This window comes from Fusarium fujikuroi, chromosome FFUJ_chr08 (assembly GCF_900079805.1).
Source record: "Fusarium fujikuroi IMI 58289 draft genome, chromosome FFUJ_chr08".
Lineage (NCBI taxonomy): Eukaryota > Fungi > Ascomycota > Sordariomycetes > Hypocreales > Nectriaceae > Fusarium > Fusarium fujikuroi.
Window position 1 is genome coordinate 1,911,476 of NC_036629.1, and position 27,600 is coordinate 1,939,075.

At 47.8% G+C, this 27,600-nt stretch overlaps 6 protein-coding genes and 1 non-coding gene; 1 reads left to right on the forward strand and 6 right to left on the reverse strand.

The window, feature by feature from the left end:
* Positions 1 to 4,100: 4,100 nt before the first annotated feature.
* FFUJ_12418 (uncharacterized protein) lies at positions 4,101 to 9,296 on the reverse strand (the record flags this gene model as incomplete). The annotated part of the gene is made up of 1 exon (XM_023582022.1): positions 4,101 to 9,296. One exon carries the CDS (start codon positions 9,294 to 9,296, stop codon positions 4,101 to 4,103), a length of 5,196 nt encoding a protein of 1,731 aa, XP_023434618.1.
* A 2,785-nt stretch (positions 9,297 to 12,081) lies between these two features.
* Positions 12,082 to 12,160, reverse strand: tRNA. Its single transcript has one exon. It is a non-coding gene (tRNA).
* Positions 12,161 to 12,341: 181 nt separating this feature from the next.
* On the reverse strand, positions 12,342 to 13,295 carry FFUJ_12419 (related to NIT3 Nitrilase; the record flags this gene model as incomplete). XM_023582023.1 has 2 exons in its annotated part: positions 12,342 to 13,181; positions 13,251 to 13,295. The coding sequence occupies 2 exons, from the start codon at positions 13,293 to 13,295 to the stop codon at positions 12,342 to 12,344; spliced, it is 885 nt and encodes a 294-aa protein (XP_023434619.1).
* A 430-nt stretch (positions 13,296 to 13,725) lies between these two features.
* Positions 13,726 to 15,605, reverse strand: FFUJ_12420 (related to Zn(II)2Cys6 transcriptional activator; the record flags this gene model as incomplete). XM_023582024.1 has 5 exons in its annotated part: positions 13,726 to 14,589; positions 14,636 to 14,941; positions 14,990 to 15,206; positions 15,255 to 15,390; positions 15,434 to 15,605. The coding sequence occupies 5 exons, from the start codon at positions 15,603 to 15,605 to the stop codon at positions 13,726 to 13,728; spliced, it is 1,695 nt and encodes a 564-aa protein (XP_023434620.1).
* Positions 15,606 to 16,198: 593 nt separating this feature from the next.
* FFUJ_12421 (uncharacterized protein) lies at positions 16,199 to 17,341 on the forward strand (the record flags this gene model as incomplete). Its single annotated transcript, XM_023582025.1, has 1 exon — positions 16,199 to 17,341. One exon carries the CDS (start codon positions 16,199 to 16,201, stop codon positions 17,339 to 17,341), a length of 1,143 nt encoding a protein of 380 aa, XP_023434621.1.
* A 437-nt stretch (positions 17,342 to 17,778) lies between these two features.
* FFUJ_12422 (uncharacterized protein) lies at positions 17,779 to 21,890 on the reverse strand (the record flags this gene model as incomplete). XM_023582026.1 has 6 exons in its annotated part: positions 17,779 to 18,154; positions 18,207 to 18,806; positions 18,863 to 19,186; positions 19,233 to 20,947; positions 21,000 to 21,795; positions 21,847 to 21,890. The coding sequence occupies 6 exons, from the start codon at positions 21,888 to 21,890 to the stop codon at positions 17,779 to 17,781; spliced, it is 3,855 nt and encodes a 1,284-aa protein (XP_023434622.1).
* Positions 21,891 to 22,738: 848 nt separating this feature from the next.
* Positions 22,739 to 27,534, reverse strand: FFUJ_12423 (uncharacterized protein; the record flags this gene model as incomplete). XM_023582027.1 has 10 exons in its annotated part: positions 22,739 to 23,305; positions 23,361 to 23,489; positions 23,570 to 23,613; positions 23,661 to 23,677; positions 23,757 to 24,269; positions 24,325 to 24,672; positions 24,839 to 25,032; positions 25,085 to 26,392; positions 26,445 to 27,312; positions 27,365 to 27,534. The coding sequence occupies 10 exons, from the start codon at positions 27,532 to 27,534 to the stop codon at positions 22,739 to 22,741; spliced, it is 4,158 nt and encodes a 1,385-aa protein (XP_023434623.1).
* Positions 27,535 to 27,600: the final 66 nt, after the last annotated feature.

The window sequence follows — 27,600 nt, forward strand, 5'->3', positions numbered from 1 at the left end:
GAAATATTCCCGACAGATAATTAGGAAAACCGAGAGATTTGGCAATAATATCTACCTCATGCAATCAGACTCCTTAGATATCCTAAAGATAGCTAGAACGACGAGCTGTGTGAACTAGGTTACTGGGTTGGCCGATGCTTAGATGTAGACGGACGGGTGATAGAGGCAGTAGAACTGTTAGAGCATGTGGTTGCGGTTCAAGGGACCACATTAGCGGAGAATTACCTGTCATGACTGGCATTATAGCATGCACTTGCAGGAGTATATGAAGCTAACGGGCAGATTGCAGAAGCAGTGAAGCTCCTGGAGCATGTAGTAGTAAGGATAAGGGAAATAATGTCATTAAGTCACCCAAGTCGATTGGTGTTAGAGCAAAATCTTAAGTACTGTCGTGAAATTTTAGATAGCTTAAGCAGCTTATGTCCATAACGTCTTGCTCTACATGAACAGAACTATATTTATAGGACCGTGTTATAACAACACTATGCTGTATATCATTATGCCGTAGCAGTGAATGTGCACTGGACTCTAAGGCATCTGTCATGAGTGAGGAAATGCAGTCTATCTAATAATACGTCAATTTCCACCCATGTAATGATAATAAACGGTGGGAGGTGCAGGAATGCATTGTCTTCAGTGAAATAAGCAGCTTTCAGGCTGTAGAGTAGCATTACTGTGGGTCGCCGGATTATGGCTTGATTGTCAGGATACACTAAGTACAGTAAAAGCAGCGATCACTATGTATACACTATAAGCTTGGTCCGTGCGCTAGAAAACAAAGAGAGTGTGCAGATGGATAACCGAATTTGATCTTTACTGTAGCACAATCACAGACATGCATGTTCTCGTTCTGCCACCAACAATCTTACATGCTTTTGCCAACTTTTAATGGGCAACGTTCAGCCCCGAAAGATCTTTTTGTTCTATTCCTTTTCCGGTATAGATCGACAACGGGGAATTTTCCAACGCCCCATGGTTTCTAGCATCCATCGTCAGCTCGAGCCGATTCCACCGAAACAATGAATATTGCTTACAGCAAAAGACATTTTACTATACCTCGATGCGCCTCAACACGCGTACGCATAATCTTAGCTCTGACCAATTATACTGGGATCAGATCGAGATGAAGTGATAATGTGCAAGTCTACCGTGGTCTGGATTTGCTATGTCGGTTGTCTAGGTTTTGGACCAATTATGTCCTACGGATGGTGCATCCGTTCCTCAGTACGGCCAATCACAATTCTCAGACCTTAGCACGTAAGATCTACAGGTGATGTCTCACAACTTGAACAATAGGTTGAGTAACAAGTGTAATTGTACTATATTACATTCGATAAGGTATCATTCTTGTGGCGCCCAATGATAAGTAGATGAGTAGTAAAGCAAGGAAGTAAGCACTGTGGGAAGATTATTGTGAGCGTAGTGCCATTCAGTTGGTGCTCGACAACATGCGTCGGGCTTATGTACTGGGACTTCATGGGTGATGGCCATCAATGCCTACCTATTGAACAGTGTGGATTTGTTCCGTGAAGAAAAGGGCAGGGGAGATCGTAGAGCCCTTGTACTCGTGCTCCCTTCCACAGAGAGCCTTGATCCAGGCCAGCCAGACCATAAGAAATACGATGGGGCACATATGCAGTCATGCCATGTAGAGACCGAAGGCCGAGTGCTGTTTTCAGGGTCAAGCTCAGCCCCTTGTAATTATGGACTTACCCGCCAAGTTGGCAGAAGTACTCCATAATTTCACGATCATGTTGATGTCTCTCAAGCCAAACTTGGACATCATATATGACAGGCTGAAGTAGTGTTTTCCCTGACGATAGCCTTGCGGCACTCTATACTGTTTCTGGCCTTTTAGTTGGCTTTGAGCGCGTCTTAGCGCGTTATGGATCTGCAGCGTGACCTTTGCTCCCGATTCCTTGAATCCCGTGCACCGTGAGATATACAGAATATGGTAACTTTGATGTAACTTTGATGTAACTTTTATACAAGTAAATAATCAGACCTGTCTATAAAGAGCTCAATTCTTCTTTCTGACTTGATTGATTTTTCTTTCGTCTTAGATATGTCCGTGTGCGCAAGTTTCACAGTTCATCACCGACCCCGCAACAAGATTTCGAACCATACCGCATGTTGACGAAGGAACACAAGAGGCCAAGGCTCAAGGCAATTGGCGTGGTGTGAAAAGGGGAGGGTTTCAGACGCACCAAGTAACGAACTATCTATCAAAACGAAAGGTACTTTTCACCAAAACCGATACACAGTCACCAATACCCTCCGATAATACGTGCCGATATCATCCATACCGCCAAGAACCAATGCGAGCACGCCGAGAGATTATAGAGCCCAAATGAAATGCTGATTTGAGTGAGACATACATGAAAATGTCTCTAGCCAAGCTTGTTGTGGCCCTTTCTCAGTGTGCTGTACAGGCACGTCCATATTTAGAGCAATTATAACGACGAAATTTAGGGCAGTTACTCAACCCTTCCGGGCTGATCAGGACTCTTCTAATGGTAATTTGGAAACATAAAAGTACACAAGGCCTCATGCAAGTTACACGGCGACTGGGATCTCCTGGCTTAGCAATAATAGAGCGAGGTGAGAGAGAATGAAGTCATAGTAGCGCCCACCATCTTAGAGCCAAATTGCGTAGCAATTCCACTCAGAGAGAACACCAGAAGCAGAGCAACCGCCGGCCTAATGCAAGATGATAGATGAAACGCCTTGCACAAGCTACAACACTATAGGGGACGAAATTTAACAATATTTCCAAGATTCGAGCAAGCTTCGTGTAATAACCTCAGTCTCACACTGCTTTCAAGTCTTCAGGTTGGCAAATTGCAGTGCCTTTCCAATGGAGAAACTGGTCCGGCTCTGTCTGCCCAAGTTCGCAAAGGGAAGCATTTCCAAGGCCAAAACCGAAGGTTCCTGAGTCTGTGAAGTACTGGTGCCACCTACATGCTTCCAGCTGGAGAATATACCTCCTGATTCGCGCGGCGACAGCTCCGAGCCTCCATCAGCTTTAAGAGGTTGTGAAGTAGAAACTGGCGTGAGAAAATGCTGGATGGCTCTTGGTCATTTGATTTAGGCATGCCACATCAGTAAAAAGCCTTTCCCCCCGATAGCATTGGCCCAGCGTGTTCTCTCAATATCTACCCAACTAGTAGTTGGGGCCCAGATGGGTGACAAGTCAGGGGCGCCGGATTCATTCTGGGTATTGACTTCATTCACACACTGTGCAATATGTCCATGATATCAAGCCACACGCGGGATCACAATGGATACCAAGATTCCCGTCTCCCAGTCTTTGAGGTGGATCAATTTCTCTTCGCGGGTGCTGCCACATCAGACAATCTAATACTTTGCACCACCCATTAGCCCGTGTTGGTTAATATGATTCCAAGGATCTCATAGATAGACGATAGGGCTGGCAGAGATCGGGTGGTGACCATGCTTTAGGGTTTCTTGGCGAAGAGGGAAAAGACTTGATGTATTCGTACCGACATTTTCTTTATACTGTCCAGGAGTACTTACTCAAGACACTATCTAAACACTATTAACTGTATCTAGTACTATCTACAGAATTTATCCTTTATGTTTGTAATACATAAGAGGAAACGCGCTTCTCTTTACAGTCTTCCTTATCAACGCTACTCAAGTGGTTCAATTCCAGGGTTGCATAATTATTCATGATAGAGCAGAACCTGAGTTTATGAAACATTAATGCCAGTTATGCAAGTATATCAGTACATAACTCATCGTGTCCAATAACAAAGCAATACTACCCCAAAGTGGAATTTTCAGGGGATTCAAGAACATCTACGGGCTATTACAAATTGGAGTCCAGAATAAATTACAAAAATGCGTTGACGACAACGGAAGATTCGGGAAAAGTGTCAAATAATGAGTGGAGGCCTTGCTGTTGTGATGGTTAGCCAAGAACTCACGGCAGCTATTCAAAGACGCATAAGATGGAGGAGCATCAGGAATGAGGAAGAATCGAAATTAGAATCAATATTAAAAACATGCAGACCAAACCACCAAAGTATAGCACATGAATACAACCGTCACTTCACCAGCTCCAACCATCACCCCCATCACCCAAGGATACACTGTCCAGCCACACAAAGACACAATCCTAGACGACACCTCGGCAGAGTTCGACAATCCGCAGCGGCAGTGCACTCCGGCGTAGGTCCATTGCCAACAAGTCCACAAACACCATTAACACAAGCACAAACCCCCGGCAAAACGCAAATATCAAGGTTGGCGAGACAATCCGCAGCACCAGTACAATCAGTGTTGTCAACACAAACGCCATTCTGACATGTAGCTCCAGCGCTGCAACCTGCGTTGGAGGTACACTCGTCAACATCGGGAGATGTAGTGCAGACGGCATCGACGCAGACACAAAGACCAAGAGCGCAAAGAGGATTGACTGACAGGAGGCAATCGTTGGCGTCAACACAAGCGTCTGTGCCCCCGCCTCCTGCTGCTGTACATACACCGTTGGTGCAAACATCTCCTGCGGTGGTGCAGTCAGCGTTGCCGGTGCATGCATCGCCAGTATTGCCTCCGCCGCCCCCTCCGGCCTGTACACAGACAGCGTTGAGACAAACGCAGAGGTTCAAGAGACCATCCAAACAGAGAGCGGCGTTGGCAGTGCAGTCGTCGGCTGTAGTACACGAAGTTGGCGTGTTTCCTGGGTTAGGTCCACAGACACCACTGTCGAGGCATATAGCTCCGGCAGCAGTACAATCAGAGTCGTCAGTGCAAGGATCGCCATTGTTACCACCGCCGCCTGGTGATGGTACACAAACTGCGTTGACACAGAGGCAAAGATTGAGAAGCCCGTCTAAGCAGAGACCAGCATTGGCGGTACAATCATCGGCAGTGTTGCACGAAGTTGTAGCGGTCTCTGTTGGTGCCGGAGCAGTAGTTTCAGTCGGATTGACGACGGGGTTGACGATGCATAGACCTTCGAGGCAAACGCAAATGTTGAGCAACCCGTCCAGACAGAGTGCCGCATTAGCTGTGCAATCACCGTTGGTGGAACATGGAGTTCTTGTGTTTTCAGGCGGCAGATCAGTTGTTTCAGTCGGATCACCCCCAGGGTTTGCTACGATGCAGACAGCGTTGAGGCAAACACATAGGTTCAGTAGACCATCCAAGCAGAGATCAGCATCAGCAACACAGTCATCGGCTGTAGTACAAGCCACTGGTGCTGTAGTAGGTTCTCCGCCGGCGCCAGTTTCTGTAGTAGTCTGATCATTGCCTCCTCCAGGATTAACACAGACAGCGTTGAGGCAGACACATAGATTCAGCAGACCGTCTAAACAGAGATCAGCATCAGCGACACAGTCATCAGCTGTAGTACAAGCCACTGGTGCTGTAGTAGGTCCTCCACCAGCACCAGTCTCTGTAGTCGTCTGGTCACCACCTCCTCCAGGATTAACGCAGACGGCATTGAGACAGACGCAAAGGTTGATCAATCCATCGAGGCACAGATCTGCATCGACAGCGCAATCATCAGCTGTCGAGCAAGCTACTGCAGTTGAAGTAGCTCCTGGTCCAGTGTTCGTCGCAGTAGGGTTCGCAGTGGTTGTTTCCTGAGCGTCTGGATCACCAACGCAGACTCCGTTGAGGCAGACACAAAGGTTGAGCCCTCCAATGATACAGAGGTCTACATTGACAGCGCAGTCATCAGCTGTGGAGCAAGTAGCTGCAGTTGTCTCTGTTGGAGCTGGCTGCGTCGCTGTGCCAGTAGCATCGGCGGTGGTAGTGGCCAAGGCTGGATCGAGAATGCAGACAGCATCTACGCAAACGCATAGATTGAGTAGCCCATCCACACAAAGACCGACATCAACCAGGCAGTCATCATCTGAAGTACAGGCCACTGCTGAAGATGTCGCTGCTGCTGCCTCCTCTGTAGTCGTAGCAGCAGCGTCCGTAGTTGTCTGTCCATTGTCAATACCAGATGTCGTTGCTAAGGCTGGATCGACGATGCAGATGGCATCTACACAGATGCATAGGTTGATCAGGCCATCAACACAGAGGCCGAGGTCGGCCAAACAGTCAGCGTCTGTAGTACAAGCAACGGCTGATGATGTTGCGGCTGCTTCTGCGTCAGTGGTTGTAGCATCCTGGACGGTGGTCGTCTGTCCCGGGTTGTTGGTGTCAGTGGTCGAAGCCAAAGCAGGGTCGAGAATACAAATGCCATCAACGCAAATGCATAGGTTTAGTAAGCCATCTGAGCAAAAGACAGCATTGGCCAGACAATCGTCATCTGCCGAACAAGATACTGCGGATGTCGCAGCCGGGTCTCCCGTTGTGGTAGCAGTCTCTCCAGTATCATCGGTAATTGTTGACCCAGCACTATCAGTTGGCTCTCCATTGCCTGCAGTTGAGGTTCCAAGGTCAGAGCCGGTGACACCTGAGCCTTCAGGACCTCCGGGCTGCTGCGTGCAGACTCCGTCGACGCAAGTGCAGATGTTGAGGCCGTTGAAAACACAGAGAGCGACATTGAGAAGACAATCGTCGTCTGTGGAGCACGGTGTAGTTTCCGTTGGCGTAGCAGTTGCGGCTCGAGTAGTGGAGGCTGTCTCTGTCTGTCCATCCACATTGGTACCAGTAGAGCCAGCAGAATCAGTGGCACCAACAGAATCAGTGGCACCAGAAGAATCAGTTGCACCAGTTGCACCAGTCTCAGAAGCTGAGATACCACTTCCGTCAGTAGTAGGTGCTCCAGGGTTGACAATGCCCGTCGTATCGGTACCAGCACTGCCGGCCGCGGAGCTACCGCCGTCGGTAGGAGACTCCCCGCTGGTGTCGGTGGGCAAAGCAGTTCCGCTGAGCGTAATCTCAGAGCCTCCGCCACCTTCTGCACCACCTGTTACTTTCGTACTAGCACCCGAAAGGTCTGTTGAATCAGATCCAGGCCCGATGATAGGTCCTGCATCAGACGTGGCAGCGTCGGTCTCAGTAGGGGAATCTCCACCACCGTCACCTGAGGTAGTTGAGCCACCATTACCATCGGGACCACCTCGAATGCTAGTGGTTGAAGCTGAGAGTCCATCGGTGCCAGTCGTGCCAGGGCCAGGATTGACGATAGGCGCATCGTCGCTGGCATCAGCACTGGATGCTGTCGAATCTGGAAAATTCCCAGCTCCCGAGCGCGTAGCAGTGCCTGCTGGTGGTGAGGTTACAGTGGCACCACCATCTCCGCCACCGTTGCCAGTAGAAGAGCCGTCGCCGCCAATATCCGGACCAGGGCGGCCACCGTTTCCTTCCGGGTTGCCGCTGTCTGGTCCGTTTCCAGAACCACCACCTGGAGAACCACCGTTGCCGCCTGGCGATCCTCCATTAGATCCACCACCTGTGCCTCCATTGCCACTTCCACCGTTGCCTGTGCCTCCATTGCCGGAGCCATTGCCGGGAGAGCCACCGTTGCCTCCCCCATTGGAACCTCCGTTGTTACCTCCATTGGAACCACCGCCAGACCCGCCGTTGCCAGATCCTCCGTTGCCAGATCCTCCATTGCCTCCACTGTTGCTTCCTCCGTTGCCTCCATTAGAACCACCGTTACCGGAGCCACCACCGGAGGAACCACCATCACCGCCGGGTCTACCGCCATTACCCTGAGGATTTCCATTTGCACCAGGCGAACCAGCGGCAACACAGTCTCCATTCTGGCATACCTGTCCGGGAGGGCAAACAACACCAAAACAGCTAGCCAATGCCGGGTTCGATACGCAGGTATCGCCCAGGCAGATCTCATCACTAGCACACCTCTCACCGCCGCAGTCGGTGGGATCTCCAAGAGGGACGCACGCTTCCTGGATACAGGCATAGTTGGCAGGGCAGATAGAGCCACCGCAGCTGATGGGCCCATCTACTCGGACGCAACGGTCGTCGATACAGGCATAGCCTGGTGGACAAACAGCGTTTTGGCGATGGAAGAGACGGTTAGGGTTGGCGGAGGGCCCGCAGGATAAGGGGTCCGACACCGAAAGGCACTCTCCGCTAACGCAGATGAAGTTTGACGCGCACTCTGGCTCGCATGCAGAAGATGGGAATCCGTTGCCATCCTCGCCGGGACCAGGACGTCCAGCGCCAAAGTTATCGGGGCCACCCTGGTTGTTGCCAGAGCCAGAGTTGGAACCTGGACGTGAGCCCGGGAAGCCACCCGGGTAACCGCCTTGGCCACCTTGGCCACCTTGAGTCTGACCACCTCCACCTGAGGTCTCATCAGGAGAGCTGCCAGAGCCGTTGCTGTTTGAGGTAGAGTCTCCTCCTTGCTGATCTCCGCCCTGTCCCGAAGTGGCGTCATTGGGAGAACCTTCTCGACCACCTCCATTATTGTTCTGGTCTGAAGATCCCCCTGGCCCGAAAAGAAATCCCCCTAGGCGCGTAGAAGGACTACAAGCTGTCTTGGGGATGCTCTCCCGGTGAACCAGGTTGCTAATACAATGCCCAGAGACACAGACTTGTCCCTTGCCACATGGTTCTGTGCTACTGCCGCACTGAGAAGTATCGGTCGAGATGCTGATCGGTATGCATTCACCACTCATGCACCATGAGCCAGGTTCGCAGGGTGTATCGCAGTTCTGGTCTGCATCTTCGTCATCAAGGGACTGACATTGCCCAGAGACGCAAACTTGCCCAGCAGTGCAGGCCTTAGAATCTTCTCCGCAATTATTTATATCGGTCGAAAGGAATATTTGTCGGCAGTATCCATCTTCGCAAGACGTGCCGAGAGAACACGAAGTTCTCTCATCGCAGGCTTGAACGTTGGTGCCGAGGATAAAAGGAATGCAGGTATCGTAGAGACACCAGCTTCCCGCATCGCACTTGGTATTGGAAGGGCCACAGGATGCAGGATCTGAGCCGATGTCGAGCTTTTGACATCGTTGATTGATGCAGAGAGAAGAAGAATTACAGGATTCTCCTCCACAGTGAAGAGGATCGACTGCAATCTCGATGGAGACACACTCGCCGTTGTTGCACAGTTGACCAGGCTTGCAATCGGTAGGACAATCGGATGTACCGAGATCAAGCGGGAGACACTGGCCGGCAACACAAATCTCTGAGGGCTCACAAGAGTTACCAAACTTGCCGCAGTTTCGGGGATCAAGACCAATAGTGGTGTTGGTGCAACTGCCCCAGGCGCAAATGTCAGGGATGGGACATCCGGCACGTGGGACGATGTTTGGGTATGTTTGATGGGGATATGCAGAAGCTGAAACCGTCAGGGTGATAGCCGCTAGGGCTCGCCAGATCAAAGAGTGAGTCATGGCTATTAGGGAATGGTTTATTGATTTTTGATTGATGATGTTGAGCTACAGAGTCGATGAAGCTTCGGCCTATATATCTCGGTAGTTGTTGACCAGACACATCTCAACATACCTATCCTTACAATAAACAAGCAACGGAGTCCTCGCAACAAGCAACATTGTGAAATACCGGTCCTCGATACATCCTGAATCAATGTTTGATTAGACTGGCTTGTGTGATGCCTTCGTTGGTATGTGGTCTAAGGAGGGCTCTTGGAGTCATGGCAGCTTGGATGATTCCAGATCGATCAGGGCGTAGTCCTACATGCCTTTTAACAAAGAGATCCCAGACGAAACACCGCTAATGAATTCGAATCCAGGCCTGGGCTGTTTATGACCGATTGAAAGCCTTGCTGACGTCAAACCATCGAGATAAGGGGGCGGTTACTCACGACGCCGAGTCGATGTGAGCCTTAGATTCAGGTAGATTCTTTCTCCTTACAGTTCTATTCATCAGTAATAGGCATTCAAGAATTTGTGAAACTTGAACTCGACGACGCGAGACGACAGACACAAATTCAGGGAGACCTTGGACTGAAAGTACGGTCTTGGGGCCAAGACTAAGAGTTCTCCCCTTTCTGATAGAACCAACAGCATGAATCAAAGGCGCATTCCGTGGTGGCTGATGTGTTCTGCTGTCAACGTTTGGGGCTGAGTCAATGGGCATCATATCATGCAACGGATATCGCCGTCTAGCAGCCACATACGTATTAGACTTTTTAACGTCTCTTTTCGCTTCCTCTCCAGCTCCAATCGCCACATTGGGATGTATATGTGCAATATCTGCGACTGAGAGCACTTGACAGGGATCTCGGCTTTAAAATCCCTGACATTCAGGGAGGCGGCCAGGCATAATTGGTAATGGGCAATGACATCAACGGAAGGTCTTGGCAAGTTGCTAAACCCAGGCTGTGCCCAAAGTGCCATCTTGATAAGTACTTAGCATCTGCTGTGAATTTCTAACCATTGATTTCAGCTGACGGGGATGAACAGTGTCGATATGTCCAAAAAGACATAATAGGTCTACTGGTGCCGTTTAAGATGATCTGATACAGGCCTTGTATTCCGCTCTTAGTATTTTTAAGCGAATGAGTGTGTTCATCTTGAATCAAAATCCAATCCTTGTCCAGGTTTCTGTCTGATACTTGGACTGACATCAAGCCACCAAAGACTGGCCACCGCAACACAGTCGCACATCCTCTGAAATAATGTTTATCTTGGAATCTCTCCCTGATAATAAGTTGCAAGCCAACTTCTTACCAATTCAGCACTAATGTTGATTGGATTTGTAGTAAGACATGTTGCAACCACTATAGTTCGTCAGGCCGCTAATCTTCGGGGGACAGCGTATTCGTGCCCATTATATTCGGCCTGAGGTAACCGAGACATTCAGACTTTAGGCTTGACGGACGCTACAGTTTAAATTACGGCAACGCCACGTTGTAATGCCCGGATCTCGGCAGATCGGTGAAACATGGAGACATCAACTATAGCCTGCAAGTCCTCAATGACACGGAAAACTCTGCTGTGTTGTAGTCGACAGGCTGGCGGTACATGATTGGTTTCTGTGATATGCTTTTGGCACAATCTACATCACATTCCTTGGACCCCACGTCGCAGCGCAGTGACGGTGGCATCTCAGCCCTGTATCACTTCTAAATTACTACTTGCAAATGCCCTTGGCCGTCTGAACTTTATTGGATGCTTTGATTCGTGTTCAAGGGCTAGACCTTTTGCGTAGTTACTGTGGCTATGCCATGTAAACAGATACTGTCGTGTGACAATAAATCGACCACTTAACTGGGGCTTGTGCGGATGCAGGGTCAAGAGACGGCTTCTGAATGTCTCTGTTGGCGATGGGACTGAGACAATCTTCACAATAACGGTGCTCTCGATATACTAAGGGTTGCATGAATTGTATGAAATCCCATATGGGACGAGGAGGCAGCTCGGTTGTGCTGCAGAAGGCTTTGTTCAATCAAGAACCTCTTTTTGGCCGGAGCTCATACCAAGATTTAAGTACCTCTACAATGCCTTACAAATGGTTACCTTTGACCTCAATTTTATGTATTTTTGAGGCCATACATCCATGCTGCCTATCACGCCCAAGGGATGGCTTTACAGAGCGAGCTCCGTGGTCAAGTCCACATTTTCAAGAGGCTCAAGGTGTGTAACACAGAGACTATTGAAATGAAAAACGGAGCAAAAGCCCCTCGCTGGTGTAACCCGACGGAAATAACATGATCCATACTCCATCTTCATACCCAATGATATCTCGTTTGTGGATCACCTTTCAGCTGCGTAGTCCTGAATTTGTGTCCTCCCTTGCATGACACATTCAGCCTCATGCAGTCTTTTCTAGATCGGGCGACTCCAGGGGATCAGATCATATTTAGGAGTGAAACTCGTCATCGCCTCCATTGCACAGACGCGAAAGTCGATGCGTGGTCTGAGACATGATCGATCAGGATCGGAAGTCGAAAACGTTGAACTGTCATCATACTATCTCGGCAGATTTAACGATGGAGTTGAAACTAGGGTTAGCAGGGTTTCCCTGGCATTTCCGAGTCAAGTGTCTTGCAAAACAGGTCTACATCTCTGCGATAAGGGGGAAGCAAGCCAACGGCATAGAAGCCGAGATCACTCTTGGCAATATTCCAAATGGGCTGAAAGAATTCAGGTGAGCAGAAACAGAGTTAACATTACAGAGTAAGCAATAAGAAAAAAACAAAAACAAGGTGGTCGTGCGTCATCCGGAATTCGAATCCGAGCCTCAACTTTTCTCAATGGAAGAGTTGAATCCTAACCCCTAGACCAATGACGCTTGATCATTTGATGAGTCAGCCTGACACCAAACCCATTCTATAATTACCAGAATCCGTGAAGCCTTATTCCTCATTTTGTGACGGATTGTGAACGGTATTACACACCTGCACATATGCCAATCTTGACGAGAGTAAAGTCCAGATTTTTTCTATATACGTAAATAAAGGGTGTATGCCCCTTCTATGCCGTTGAGCCCGAGTTCATGTTATACTTGTAATGCCATCCCTCACTCTTCATGTCCATCCTGATCTTATACGTCTCTTCCGCAACCCTCAAAACATCCAAGTCCAAGTCCACAATCTCCATCTTCTCCTCGCCAACCTCGATTCTCCCCAATGCTCCCAAGATCGGCATATTTACACAACTCAGTCCTCCAGCATTGCAAAACACAATCGCGGCCGTATTCTCAAACGCTCGTGCTGTGAGTGTACAATTCAGGAAGATGCGTTCAGAATCGGGGTTGAGACCGGCCCCCTCTTCGCCATTGTCATCCATAAACCAGTATGATGGTATGAGTATTATATCAGCGCCGTCGTTAACGAGCGCTTTGAAAGCTTCGGGGAATGCTAGATCCCAGCATATCACCATACCAGCGCGTACGGGTCTCCCATCGGCGTGTTTAAGCGGCGTGTCGAATGCAGTATGAGGCGTATGTGTCGAAGACGTTAAATGCGGGCGCTCAGGATGCCAGAGATTCTTCTTCTGATAAGAGCCACAAATCTCGCCTGTTGCTGCGGCAAGGAAGTACGCCATGTTGCGGAGCTCCTCATCTTTAGAATCAGGAACCGAATGAACTTCGCAAATTGTGCCGGGAACGATGTTGATGCTGAGCTCTTTAGCTAGAGCTTGATATTTCGAGAGATATCCTGTTGATGCCTTGCTGGCCGATATGAATTCGGGATGCTCGGGGACCCATGACGTTAAGTGGAATTCAGGGAGAATCGCGATATCGCATCCCTTTGAGGCGGCTGAGCGGAGGTAACTTTCTGCCTTTGCAAAGTTTTCTTCGACAACGATGGCCTGATAATGTGTAAGTCAATGACATCAGTTACAGCAATACAGTTACAGTAATGACATGTAGAGACTAACCTTTGGCTCAAATTGAATTACAGCAACTTTATAGATAGGCGCCATTTTAATTGCAACGTTCTGTTGGTTACCAAGAGAAATCACTGTAAAAAGCGAACAGAAATGTCTTGCATATCTGGGGAAATGTACAAATGCAATGCGGAGCAGGTATAAAATATCGGCCGTCGGCGTGATGCGCAGCAATTCTCCACTGCTAGCATCGGGTATACATTTCTCTAAATGGCAAAGGCTTTGTCAATGATTATTCGTGACAGGCCAATCATTATCACGGATCGAGTTCCTTGCTTGGCCGTTCGCCACTTGCGTCAACTCTGTGAGTTCCTTGTGTATTGATTACCCGATATGGGTTTGGTCGCTGATTGACAGGTGTCACCTCCTGTGCACGTTTATGTCGCGCAATGCGAATGATTGCCCAAATGTGTTTTTGTTATATCCGCAGCGAATCACACTTCGCCAATGACAGGGATTTCCAAAGCTAAGGAAAACCGCTGAGGTTACCCCTCAGTATCTCACTTGGTACACCAGGTGGCGCAGGTCCAGAAGGTCCATCGAATGGACAGAACAAGACACTGCCCTCATCCGTATTCTGCTGTCCTAAAAGCGGCCCTTTTGCGATTCTCTCATCCATAAGATCCTGGACCTTGTCAACAGCAGATGCATCAATCCCAGTCTTCCGCAATTCATGCGCCATTTGTATGGCTGCAGATGCAGTAACAGGGTTCTCACGTCCAATCGTGATCATGAGATCCATAAGCGCTGTCATCTTCATCTCGCTGGTGCGATTCTGCGCCGACACATAATCTTCGAGAAACACATATGTCGCCATGTATGCTGCAAATGTAACGAGGGGTTTGCCGAACATGGCTGTCACGTCGGGCTGTGACGCGATGATGTTAAATATCGCGTCAGCAGAGGGGACGAGTCGCGCCTGGGTATTGGAAAGTACATCAGCCGAGATGTTGTGCTTCTTGGCCTGGACGGCACCGACGCGATGGATACATATCGACGCGGTGTGAAGTTGGAGGTTTATATTGGTGGCTTCTTGGGTATGTGACCCGCGCAGCGTTTCGGGGAGCGTGATGAAGGCTGTGGAGAGACTTGTGTCGAGATCGCGATGACACTTCCAGAACTGACTGTTACTTATATCTGTTAGGTCGGAGGCTTGATGATCTTGGTAAGTATGGTCGAGACACTCATGGAAGAGATGAGTCGTCATGATGCGATATCCGAATGAGGAGCAGAGAGAGTTGTCACCGCCCAGAACTTGAGGCAGTGACGTTGAAGGTTCCTCCATGCCAAGTTGAAAGGCTTCGTCCGAGGCTGGCAATAATGTGCTGATCTGCAAGGCATCAGTCACGTATTGTCTCGGCCCTTATAGATCATACCTTGTTGACGTCCATCAGACTTGGCCAACCAGTAGTACCGCTCGTATGCTTATCAGAGCAAAATACAGCCCATAGTGTTCTTCGCCTCTCCTCAAGCTCACACCAGTCCTTGGGTTCCGGTAGCGTTGCATTTCGTCTCCAGTCATTCTTACCATCGAGCTGATGGAGGCCCAGAATCTGTGACAGACGCACAGACTTTGATGTACTCATCGATGATCTGGAGAACCACATATTTTGCACCTCGAAATGGGACATGAGGACGCAACATTGTGTGTGAGCCAGAGTGACGAAATATTCTCCCTCGCCCTGATGTTGTTAGTTGACGTCCGTCGTGCACAGTTAAGGTTGGCTGACCTTTTGCTCATCAGCTTCAAGATAGTATCTCGCTCTTCGGTAAAAAGGATCTGCAAGATGTTTATGAGGCGGTGAAACAAGTGCAGCTCGCGCCATGATTATGTACTGAAGACACATGGGTGGTTGCATATGAGGTGGAAGATACAGCGATGCAAGATATCGCGAAGGGTGAATATACTGCGCATCGCAATGGACCTCTGTAAAAAAGACATTCGTCCTGCAAACTGTCAGATCCTTACTTTTATTCTTGATAATATGCGCTCACAACTCCTCAATAATTTCTTGTGGAGGAAGCTGTTCATATCTCCCCGTCTCAGTAAGTTGATTCTCCGACGGTTCAAAGGGTCTGAACGATTGATATCCCTCCTCCTGCGTCGCCTTGAGCCGATATTCGAGATCGACTACTCCCATCAGCATCGCTCAGAAGTTTTGCTACTTACTTACCCAATCGCGACTCGAGTTCTTTGACCCGTGGTCGTGTCGCTGTTATCACAGGCTTCTTGCGCGAAGAGGGATATTGGCATTTTGTGCCGGTGGCGGAACAGCGGCTGCATCCAGGGCTCGACCGATCGCACTTTAGTTTGCGGTACCGGCACTGATAGCACGAAAACGGCATGACCGTGTTCTCTGGAGGCTTGGATGAGGACGAGGCCATTTTTTTTTAGAGTTGGCGACAACTTGGTAAAGTTATTTTTTGCAGTTGGAGGTTACGTGATGCTTTAGTTTAGTGATTATCCTTCGCCTCTGCTGTACGGTTTTGATACAGTGGGTCTCGTCGTTCGTGATTTGCTGTGCATCACTGATGACTGTATCGCGATAAGAGGATTTCCACTAACCTATACAACACCTCATCCAACAATAAGGGGAGAAATAAACAATCGAGCCAGCGACAGAAATACCGGAATAAAATATAATCCAAAGATCTCCTCTTAAAGTGTGAAAATGAGCAAAATGTTATGTATGCTCAAAATTAGTCTTTCTTGTTAAAAGATTTACAGCTCCCAAAGTTCAGGTTCTGCACAGAACCCAAGTCTGCATGATCCAGTTTACCAATCAATATGATCGTATGTTACGGTGGAAAGTTTGACTGGAGCACAAAACCTTGAAATTCGCAATGCAAGGCTTTCTCCTCGCCAAGTATAGATAAAAGGCATTTCCCCACCAAAGATCTCTCTCTCGTTTCTATCAACATTTCAACGCTTCTTCAACATGAATGTTGCACTGACGCTGGAGACACTTCCAAGTGAAGTAATGATTTTGATTATGCAGTCAATTCCATCTCCGATAGATCTCCAATCCGCTATCAACGCATCGCCCGTCATGTTCCAGCATTACCTTGCCCACCGTTCGACCATAATGGCACCTGCCATCCATGGACTGAAAGCCTCGTATTCACCCATGGGCTCCGCAAATCATATGACCCTTGTTACAAGAACTCTCCCATATCGGTTGCTGGGAAAGCCTGTGGTTCGACAAGAGGCCCGTGATTTGTGGCGTTTTGGTCTGTTTCCTTCTGATCTTCCGTGCTACACGAACTGGGGGAATCACCTACCCTTGATCTGCGAGCTCTACCGCCAGAGAGAAGAGGCAGATCATTTAATCATAGAATATTCAAAGGAAGCATGGAAAAGATTGATATTGTGGAAAGCAGAGGTCGAGCCTCTAAGGCCTCCAGCTTCCAAGTGGCACCCCGATCTTGACAGACCATTGGTCCTTTCCGAACAAGAGACTTACGCCTTTGAGCGTGGCTTTTTTTTGTATGAATCTTGGCGGCTTGTCTCGTATGTTGATGATTACGATGAGGTAATTGATATCGGTGAACTCACAGATTATTATGTGCGCCCCTGGTACTATTTTGGTACTGGAATTCGAGGATTTCTTGATAGTAGCTATTTCTACTCGACGTTAGCGTTTGTCTTTGACAAGTTCAGAACGCTGGTACAACGAGTCTCACACCAGCTCCAGAAAGATCCCTCCAAGCCTCTGACATTGCTAAGCCCTGGGGATAATCCAACATCAGTGTTCTTACGCAGGACTGAGGACCGAGAAGTTAGATACATTGTGTCTCTTTGCACGCATGGCTACACCGTGCTGCAGAACTTGCAACAGATGAAGGAGGAAGAGATGCAGAACTATGTGCTCTCAAGCTATTACGAGTTAGCAAAATCGAAAGCAAGGTTTCTCGCATCTCCCGAAGGTCCACTGAAACGCTATGTTTTCGAGGAAATAAGTTTCCGACTGAGACATATTTTTGGAGATATAGGAGGACTGAGTAATCCCTTGAGCCACGGCTGCTACTTTTGGGACTACAGTCGGGTGTATCTGGCTAGTGACCGAAGTGTCACTGCATAATGGAGGAATAGTGGCCTGCATCAAGTCTAAATGGTGCGGGCCACAAGAACTGAGATTTGGATAATAAACCCTAACGTTGTATATTTTTTGTCTGTATCTAAAATCATACTATCTCGACTGATGAGAGATCAGGTCGGGGGGACTATTGTATCTACGATATCTCTGACTTGTAGTAATTTTGCGATAGTCTAATAACTCCCATTCATGTTGATTTACACCCACAGCGCCTCTGAAAGTTATGATACATTCATATTACCATACTACATGACTCCATCCTTAGCTGCCACTTCAGAAGCAGACTTGCGCCCCCGAAGAACCACCGACTCTCCTTGATCTTCTTTGGACGGCCTCAAAACTACCTCTTGCACAAGCACGCATTCAGATGTGCCGTCCGAAGCCATTTTGGTACCTTCTATGTCATCATTTTCAAAAGGAAGTTATACGATACCTTGATCCTCCAGTATTTCATCCAGAACGGAAATGTCACTAGCAATGATAGACGTGAGTGAGCTAATCACTTCGAACGTATGACAGGGATATCTATCCTGCCTAAGCCAGTCCCCAAGAATTCTTGGTAGGAATGAGAATAGTTTCTCCATTTCGTCTTTCGACACATATATGGTGAAATCGAGGTCGTCATCAGATACAAACGCAGTGGTAGGTTGGGGCGCCGACCGAATTGCCTTATCATCTTGAACAATTTCCATTTCAGAAAAGATACCACAGACTTCAACAACACGTATGGTCTTGAGCCGCTGGAATAGGCACGTAGGATCACCATAAGTTGCAAAGATATTGAAGGTGTCAGCAACTCTAGCAAGAACACAGTTAGTAAAAAGGCCAAAGGCCAAATGACCAAGCTTACCGAGTGATATAATGTGCTTTACGTCGCAGATCCCGTGAATATGGCTCGTTTAAAACTGAAGGGCCGTCTGGGGTTCTGGTGACCCATTCTGTTACGCACAATGAGAGGCGCCGATCTGCGATCTCGAGCCATTCGAAAAAGGGCCATAAGTGCCGCACCTCATCCAGACCAAAATTCAATATCTTGATGCTGTTGTCCAGTAGCATTGCGAGTCGTATCCGGTCGGCAATGGCAAAATCTGTATCCACAGAGCAAAGTACAACAGTCCCATCAGGATGTCTAACAGGGAGGATCTTTTTCGTTTGAAGTGGTTTGGCAGGAATCTGAGGAACGCATTCACCAAATTCTTTCCCAAATTTCAGTATGATTTCCTTTATAAGATCAGGATTGTCTGACGTCTCGTTAAGCAGGGAATCGTATGCTGACGCGCAGACACCCAACTTGACCACAAAGAACTCCCTCAGATCAGGATAGCAATCCTTGAGACTTCTATTCAAGCCAGTTGTATCTGCGTCGGACCAAAAGCAGCCAGAGGCACTAAACCATGAGAAACGGTCGTTTTGCTCTAAGTATATGAGCCAAGACTTTCTGAACTCCAATCTGATTCTTAGTTAGTCATTGACCTCAGCGGAGGAAGAGAAAGTTTGGGTGCTCACAGTATGTCTTGGGATAAGGTCATCTTATCTAAATATTTGTAAATACTTGACACGCGGACAAGGTCTTCGCAGCCCTCGTCTCGTAGCGTAGATAGCTCTTGTACCAAGTCTTCAGCTGCAGCATCTTGAATGTGAAGGCCATTTTGGAACAGATCGGCGACAATCTTGAAGTCGTGCTTATCGTGGATCATCTTCTCATAAAGTACCTTGAGGGAATGCGCTGAAACCATATCCGCCGGTGCCGCCCACAGGCAACTGGACGAGCTTATCCAGGTTGGTCCACTCTCATCAATATATAAGATGCCACAATCATCGAAGAACTCCCTATCAAGATGTTAATGCGAATAGACGACTGCAAAAGGAAACTTACAATGCTTGGCTCTTCTCTTCGCTTTTCAATAAAGAGAACATCTTACCAATATCAACATACATTTGGAAGATTCTCTCGATCTGCCGAGATGATAATGATGTGCCTGAGTGACGCCAAACACACTTTAAAACGTTTACCACAAAAATCATATCACGATCCCTTCTTACGCCAAAATGTGTGGTCAAAAATTCCCATTTGTTCACGAGCTTATGGATAGTACTTTCCTCTTTGTTAAGCTTTAAGAACGGGAAATTACCTGGGTGCTCCATGCATGCCTTCAGGTAGCTTTTGAGGTGTGGAAATGGCAACCATGTCTCTTGCAGCTCCACTGGAAACTGTACGCCACATAGGGCCTGTGCAGAACAGCCCTTAATCTTTGACAATACGACTGGATTCTCCAGTAGTGCAGGTTCCTTAACGGACCAGAGGTGCTCAAGGACGCCTAAGAACTTCGCTGAACTGTTCTTGGCTACATAATCCAGAGAAAGACACAAGGCATCATCCTTTTCAGGCGTTGATGAGCTGTGCTTCGTGAATTCCGACTCTTTATCTGACTTTGGACCCGACAGACTGAAGCTCTCCTGTATACCAAGGCAAGTGCACAGCCAAGATTTCCATGATGGATGGGACGGGCTGGGTTGTCTCGGGCCGTTGTTGGATATCTCCGTGTGCAATATGTTGGTATCAAAGTTGGCCACCAAAAAGGCGGGATCAAGGAGGCTCTCCAGGCTATACGGGTGGCTCGTTCTCATCAAATAGATGACCGCGCTCTGCGGAGATCGGAGACTCATGTCACCCGTGACAACCCGCACTTCGTGATAAGGCTGGTCATTGTCGGAATTCGAAGATTCATGAGTGAGGTACAGAAAATGGAGATAGCGCTGGACTTCTTCAAGAGACAGGGCACTGGAAGATTTGAAACTATTAAAGATCATCTGTCTGACCTGAGCCACTGTCGCCTGGGTAACTCCGAGCTTCTCATATAACGATCTCTGTTCGAATTCTCGGCTCGCCAAGTGGGAAGCAAGGCGGCAACCCAAAGCATCGGGAACACGAACGTCCCCAGCGGTGGAGAAATATACCGGTCCTGATGATACTGATGTCCAAGTACCATCTGTCAGCTGAATGAGAGGCAGGGTTCTCATCTGAGAATTTCTATCATTCACAAAAGTCCTCGAGAGACAACGAGCTAAAGCATTTTTCCAATCTAGTGAGGCATTCTTATGAATCTTCGAATCAGGGCTCTTCAGATCCGTTTCCAAGAGATCCAGGAATTGAGTATTGGTGAACGTTGCGAGGCCATATCTTTTCAGCGCAGGCGTAACAGTCGGGGGGTATTCGCGTGAAAGGAATACATCATTCATCGGGCTTTCCAACAGTGGATTACTATCGTCATCTTCAAATTCCGTGCCAAGGAAGCTTAAGTGATTGATAAGACGCCATTGGCGTGATGTCCTGGATCTGAAGATAGGATTCTGAGCAATCCAGAGTCGAATAGATGTATCCAGCGTAACCCCGAATGGGTCAGAGTCGCTGCATCTTGGTGAAAGGAACATTGGCCACTGGTAGCAAAGTTTTGGGTGATCGAGGAACTGTAGAATGGCTTTGAATAATGCAGTCGCAACGTGATCGGAGAAACGCAACATCTGGGCTGATGATGGAGTGCTCGTGTTATGCCGCATATTTTGGATTTCAAAGTCGCAGTGAACGTGGAACTTGTACGCAATCAGTAAGATACCGAGGGCTTCTGGAATAAACTTTACTTACCCCGTGTGACCATGTTCGCAGTGGCACAAAGTTGAATAACTTCCTTACAATGGGTTTCTTGGTTTCAGGCTCAAAGTCGATTGTGAGAGGAAAGGCCAGTACGACAGTCGTTGCTAGATCGAGCAGTGGCTGTTCCGTGACATGGTAACGCTGCAAGTCAAATCTACTTTCGCCATATTCATCTTTGTTCATAGAGACTTGAAGTAGATGTTGGTCGACTTCATTCTTCTTCCATGTGAATCCGCGATAGACCTTTTCATCTATGCCGCAGAACTCAACATTAAGAATTTTGAGCTCTTTGAGAAAGATGAGAGTTGCATCGTGCAGCTCCTCGAACTGACGGTGAATGATGTTTTTCAAAGTCTCAACATCCTTTCTGTTTCCTTGGTCGTGAAGCAGTAGTGTGATGCGAGTCCCGAAGACATATGCAGATAAACTTTCACGACGCTTAGAAATGTACAAAGTTTTGTCGGTTGAGTCGAATATGTTGTAATGAAACATCAACGAGGATGATTCGGACTGCAAATGAACCTTCTTACAGGCGGCGATGATCTTTCTGAAATCGAATGTCTTGGATTGGCCTTCGCTGCCTGGCTCGCACATTCCATCCATATCTGCCTCGGGTATGCCTTGATCGTTGCATTCGATAACGATTCTCTTAGAACCCAGTAAGCGGATTGTCATTCTCGGATGCATTATCGACCTCAGGCCCTCCTTAATGAAGGTCCTGCTGTTAGTGAACCTGAGGAGCTCATGCAACAAGCTTTTCGCGCTATCGCTGATATGCTTCCCCAATCTTGGGAAGATTAGTGACTGCGATTTCTATCAGCTACCTGAGTCGACTTACTTAGTCTCGGGGTTTAAGCTTTGTGACTCTTGTTCAGCCGCCATAATTATAAATAACAATTGAAAGTTGTTGTTGCAGGATGTGGACAGATAACAAAACGGCTGTGAATGTTGAAGGATCAAAAGTTGAAAGGACACGGGCATCGGAAAAGGGAATGGTATGATGTGATTACTAAATATTCGCAAGGGTTGTTGATGAAGGTCAACCAACATGCATATTCTGAGACGCTCTGCTGCAGGCCTATCACACCACCCCTGTCATTCACCCCTAGCTGAACACCGAAGCTATCTCACTTTAGGAATGACCTTACCTTCTCAAGTTCTGAATTGATCGAGCGACCGAAGACTAGCCATCGAACTTGCCAGGCCCTTGAACCTTTTCGACAACCGTCGCAGGGCCCCCCCCAACACCACATTCTCAGTGGAGTCCTAAGCAAATTAACCCAGAGCCGGCCATGGATGATGTCGTTGTTGTCTGTCACTTGTGCCTGAATAGAAGGAAGAACGTGACGAAGAGGTACACGTCTTCAAAGCAGCGCCTAATATACTACAGCTGGACTGCAGCCTATAAGATTGACCTCTAGGCTACGAACATAGGTAATAAATAAGAATACAGTATTTCTTTCTTTAAAATAAGCTTTTATTTAAAAGCTTTGCCAGTTCCCGCGGCCCTAATCCGGTAGGTCAAGCTTCGATAACAGCTCAAATACATGTAAACGAGAATTTAGTCTCATGGTCTGTGTCACTCTGATCATGGTACTTACGAAGAGTTCTCCAGCGGCTCAGATCTTCTTATGGCGTTCTAGTTGGCTTGTCGATTGAAACCTGCTCAGCACATCCAGGCCATCGTAACTCAAGTACGAGTCCGGCTCCCTAGAGTCAGGTAAGGCATCTCATAGGCCATTCAAGTCAAATGCCCCATCTGATGGAAAGTTCGCAAGTCGAGCTGCCGCGATGAATTTTTCGTGAATCGTTCGATATCGCTGGTCCTCAGTCGCTCGGGAAATTGGATTGCAAGGAACTAGACGTTGGCTATTCAACTGCTCTTGGCTGGAAGGTCTGCCAGCTGGTGAGTGATGTCGTAGGGGCTGCTGCGGAGGACTTCCGTCGCCTCGTCGAACTTGATGGGATGTCCTGCTTTGGATCTCAATTATTTCTCCCTCAGTCTCCGAAGCCCTCTCTTCGACCTCGGAATATTGCACCGCTGATGATACAATTGAGGCATCTGTCACTGATGAATGAGTTGGAGTGAGAGCAAGGTCAGAAGTCCCTTGGCCAGGATCTGGGGTCGAATCAGATGCATCATTGTCTTCGGCCTGTTCACCACCCATCATTTCTTCGTTCAAATCCTCGTCTGGGTCTTCAAACTGCAAGTCTATCATGCCCTGATCGTCCAGAATCTCGACAAGAACGGCACGGTCGCTGGCAAAAATCGAAGTGAGGGCATTGATGATATCGACCTCCACATTGCCATCAATATTAGTATGGGGGTTACGCATGAGCCACGTTGCAAACTTCCTGGGAAGACTGAGCCAAAACATAGTTCTTGCGCTCTCCGGTCTCGCGGGACGTATATAGTAATCCAGCTGGCTCGTCGATATGCTCGCTGGCTGTCGAAAGTGTTGCTTCGTATTGTCTGCCATTCTGACTCAATTTAACAGAAGAGATCCCTTCAACCTCCAAGACCTTCATAGCATACAGTTCCTTATAAAGGTTCGACTCACTATGTTGAAAGCGCGGACCCCTGAATGTGGCTGCGACTCTGCAACTTGTTGCCCGTCAGTAGTAGTTAGGTATGGCAGTGACTGCACATACCGGCAAATTTGATAGGTCTTGAGTCATAAGTCTCTTTTAGGCGATGATATAGGCAGCCTTGAATGCCCCAATATTGCTGTTCTTTCGATGACGCACCTAGATAGGTATCGCTGTTGGATCTTCAGCCAGGTAAACAATGGTCTTAGTCGATGTACATCCTCCAGCTTGAAGTCTAGGAGAGCTATCTTGTCAAAGAACTTGGACCGTAGGATATCCCGATCTGCTATTGCGAAGTCCACATCCATGAACCGCAAGGCGGTAGTCCCATCAGGATAGAGTATAGGAAATATCTTCGCTGTTTTGATAGGTTCTGGATCCCAGTTGCCATCTTTGATTTGGAGGAAGTTATTGAAAGAGAATAGAGCAACCTTTATGCCTTCTATGCTGCTGTCAGGAGATTGTCGCAGCTCATCATAGACCATCTGCACTGTAAGCGGTTTGACACCAAGCTTTCCGACGAAAAGTGTTTTGAGGTCTTCGTAAGTCGCTTCAAGCGTCACCTTACCGCGAATTGGCGTCGTGCTAGACCATAGGCAGTCAGAGGTCTTGTGCCAGTCTGGTCCATCTTGCTGCTTCAAAATTATGAGTGGAGATTCTTCAAATGAAGCTCTAGAGTCTGGTCAGTGTTGTCGATTTGACACTGTAAGAGTACACGGCAGCGAACCTTACTCTAGGCGTGACTGTGAGCCTCTTATGCAAATATTCGTAGAGGCTCAAAATGTCGCCTTCATCCTCCTCATCTGCACAGCTGTTCCAACTGCACTTGAGTTCCGACACAATACGCTCAGCCGATATGTTACGTACGCCCAATGTCCCAACAAATAGCTTTCCAATGTTGCCGAGGTCTTCATTACTCAAACCTCTTCTCTTGTATTTCGACTTCAGGGAATAGACAGAGTCCAGATCAGATGGCCCATCCCAGACACAAAATTCAGGCTCTGACCACATTGACTGGTCTTCATCATCGAATGATACGAGGACGGAGTCGCCACCAAAGCATTCAAAGGCCTCTCTATCGAAGTATCAGTAAAATGACGCTATGGATATCAGTTGACCTTTACTTAATTCTTGTGCGAGTTATACTCAGTACTGAAGAGATTCAAAGCTTGATGTAGATGGCTATGTATAACTCCAAAACCCTTTGTGATTGACGAGTAGACAACGGGATTATGCAAGACCTCCGGATGCAGTAGAGTATTTCGAGAAGGAATTCCAAGTCGTTAGACTTTCCAACACCAAAGTATTTGGTCAAGAAATTCCACTTTGAGCGAATTTGTTCATCATTGCGATCATCTTCGAGACTGAGGAAAAGAAACTGCTCTGGTTGCTCCATATACCGGCGAGCACAATCCTCAAGCTCCGGTAGCGGAAGCTAGGGTGTTTTCGAAGTTCGTGGAGAATTTTACTTTGCAAAGCTCCTTTACAGGGACTTTTTTAATCTGAGACACAACAGTTTGGTGTTTCCATACTTCTTTTCCTTCTAGCAGCCAAAGATGTTCGAAAAGACCGAGGAATCTCGCTGGGCGATGAGTGAGGACGTACTGAAAAGGCTGTGACATCTCATTTTGGTTGGGTGACAAGATTTTAAGCCTCTCGTGTATGCCGATAAAGTCGCAGAGCCATCGTTTGTAAGAGGACAAGGAAAATTCCTGATCTTTTGATTCGATAGAGAGATATCCGAGGCGCAGAAAGTGGACAGGGAAGTTTGGCGGCACAGGAGCATCCCCCAAAAGGCTGGCGGGGTTGAAAGGGTACTCGTCTCCAGGCAGATAAATAATCTGGCTGTGAGTTCCATGCAATTCGTTTTCTTCGGTGAAAAGCCGTATACTCTTGTAGCTTGCATCTTTGTGTTTAGAACGTGACTGTGTTAGAAACAAGTAGCGGAGACAGTCAAAAGTGAAACGAAACTTCATGGTTGGCAGATCAATGAAAGAAGAGAATATTGTGGATCGAACTCTTTCATATGTGGCCTCTGTTGCTCCAAGATGCCGAAAAAACTCCCTCCGGTCTGGGTTGGTAGTGGCAGATTTACTGAGCACTTTGAGGTCTAAGCCCTTAGGGATTTCCGTATCCCCCGTCATTGGAAAATAGAACGGGCCTGACGTAGAAGCTTCCCAGTGACCGTTCCTCAGCGGTAGAACCTCAAGTGACTCAAGCAATGCGGTTCCATTCCAGCCGTTGTCAAATATCTTGGAACACATCCGAGCTACTGAGGAATGCCAGCCATCAGCAGTTGTGTTGGCGCGCATTTTGGAGTTATGCTGGCTTAGATCTCTTTTCAGTAGACTAACAAACAGAGGCGCGGATGCTACCCGTAGTCCGTAGGGCTTCAAATGCTTAGTCGCCTTAGACGGGTACTTGGCCGAGATGAAGGGGTCCTTGATGGGGTCATCGAGTAAGAGTGTGCCTCCATTGTGGGTCATGCCATTCGAGGCTATCACGACTTCGCTAATCAGACGAAAGTCACTCCTGTTCCTCGATCTTAGAATAGGAGTATCCTGAACTAGAGATAGAATCTTGGCATCTAGTCCGGACCAGAATGAATCATGCCCACTATCCTGTACCGGGAGAAATAGTGGCCATCTATAGCAAAGAGTAGGATGTCGGTTAAATTCCAGCACTGCCTTCAGAAATGTCTTGGCAATCCAATCACGAATATTCAAGTTTCTCCTTGTCGTAGTCACAATATCCTGCCGGTTGGCATTCGTATCAAAGTCCGATTGGATGTGAAACTAGCTGTTGGTCAGCCGGCTGCTTAAATATCGAGGGATGTATGCTGTTTACCTTGTATTCTGAAGTCCTGAGAGGCAGAAAGGCAAAGAGTTCTTGTCTTTTTGTAGAAATGCAAGACTGGTAATCACTTTTCAGTGGAAAGGCCAAGACAACTTCCGCGGAGGTGAGACTTCTCCGTGCCTTTTCAGTAGTAGCAGCATCGCGACTCTCACTCTGCGCTAGACCCTTAGCTAACTGCTTCGTAATGTGATATATCTGGCTTGTTGTAGTTGCTTTGTCCCCTGAAAATACCGTTGTTTCTAAAGAGACACGATAGTCGTCGATCCTCTTCTTCGTAAACTGCTTCGAACACCGAAGATTTCCTTGTCCATCATAAAAGGCGACACTAATCCTGCCTATTTTTCGTAGGAAAAGGAGGCAAGTCTCTTGGAGGTCGTCAAACTGCATGGAAATGACCATTTTAAGATGCTTTATCTCATCCTCGTTACCTTGATCATGCAAATAAAGTGTCGTGCGAGTAAGGGGACTAGGAATTGGGTCCGTCGGCGTCACCCAGATGGGTCTCACCATGCCGAGGCCCGGGTCGTTCCTGTTATGTCGGAACCCAAACGAGTAGTTTCCGGACTGGATGTGCACGCGGGATGCAGCGATAAAGACAGATTTGAAACCAATGCCTTTGGCACCTACGTATCCATGTTTCGCAGTCTTGGTGCTTTCTCCGACGGAGCATATCGCCTTGAGATCCAAACTAGTGAACCCGTCCTCGTTGCATTCGACAACAATACGTTTCGGGTGAACCTGAAAGGAGATAAACGGGGGGTCATTCTTCTTATCAGCTTTTCTAAAGCTGTTGTCTTCGGCATTTTGGAGAAGCTCGAACACGAATCTGGCACCGCTACCGTAGATGTTTCTTGCTAAACTAGATACTTCATGAGCTTGAAGGAATGGTGCATAGTCTTGGAGACACTTACACTTTGATGGAATGCGATGCGGCGTTCTCCATCTTGAGCCAGTTTTCATCAATCCTTCGACGATAGTCGGCGTTGAAACGACCGATATCGTTCATCATGTCATGATCCAGATATCCATAATATTCCGTCACCTCCTTGACAATTCTCTCTGCCTCTTCTGGAGTCGCCATGGTTGGCAATGTAAGTATGTGTTGTATTTTGCTCGCAAATTTGGAAGCTAAAATGAAGGAGAGACT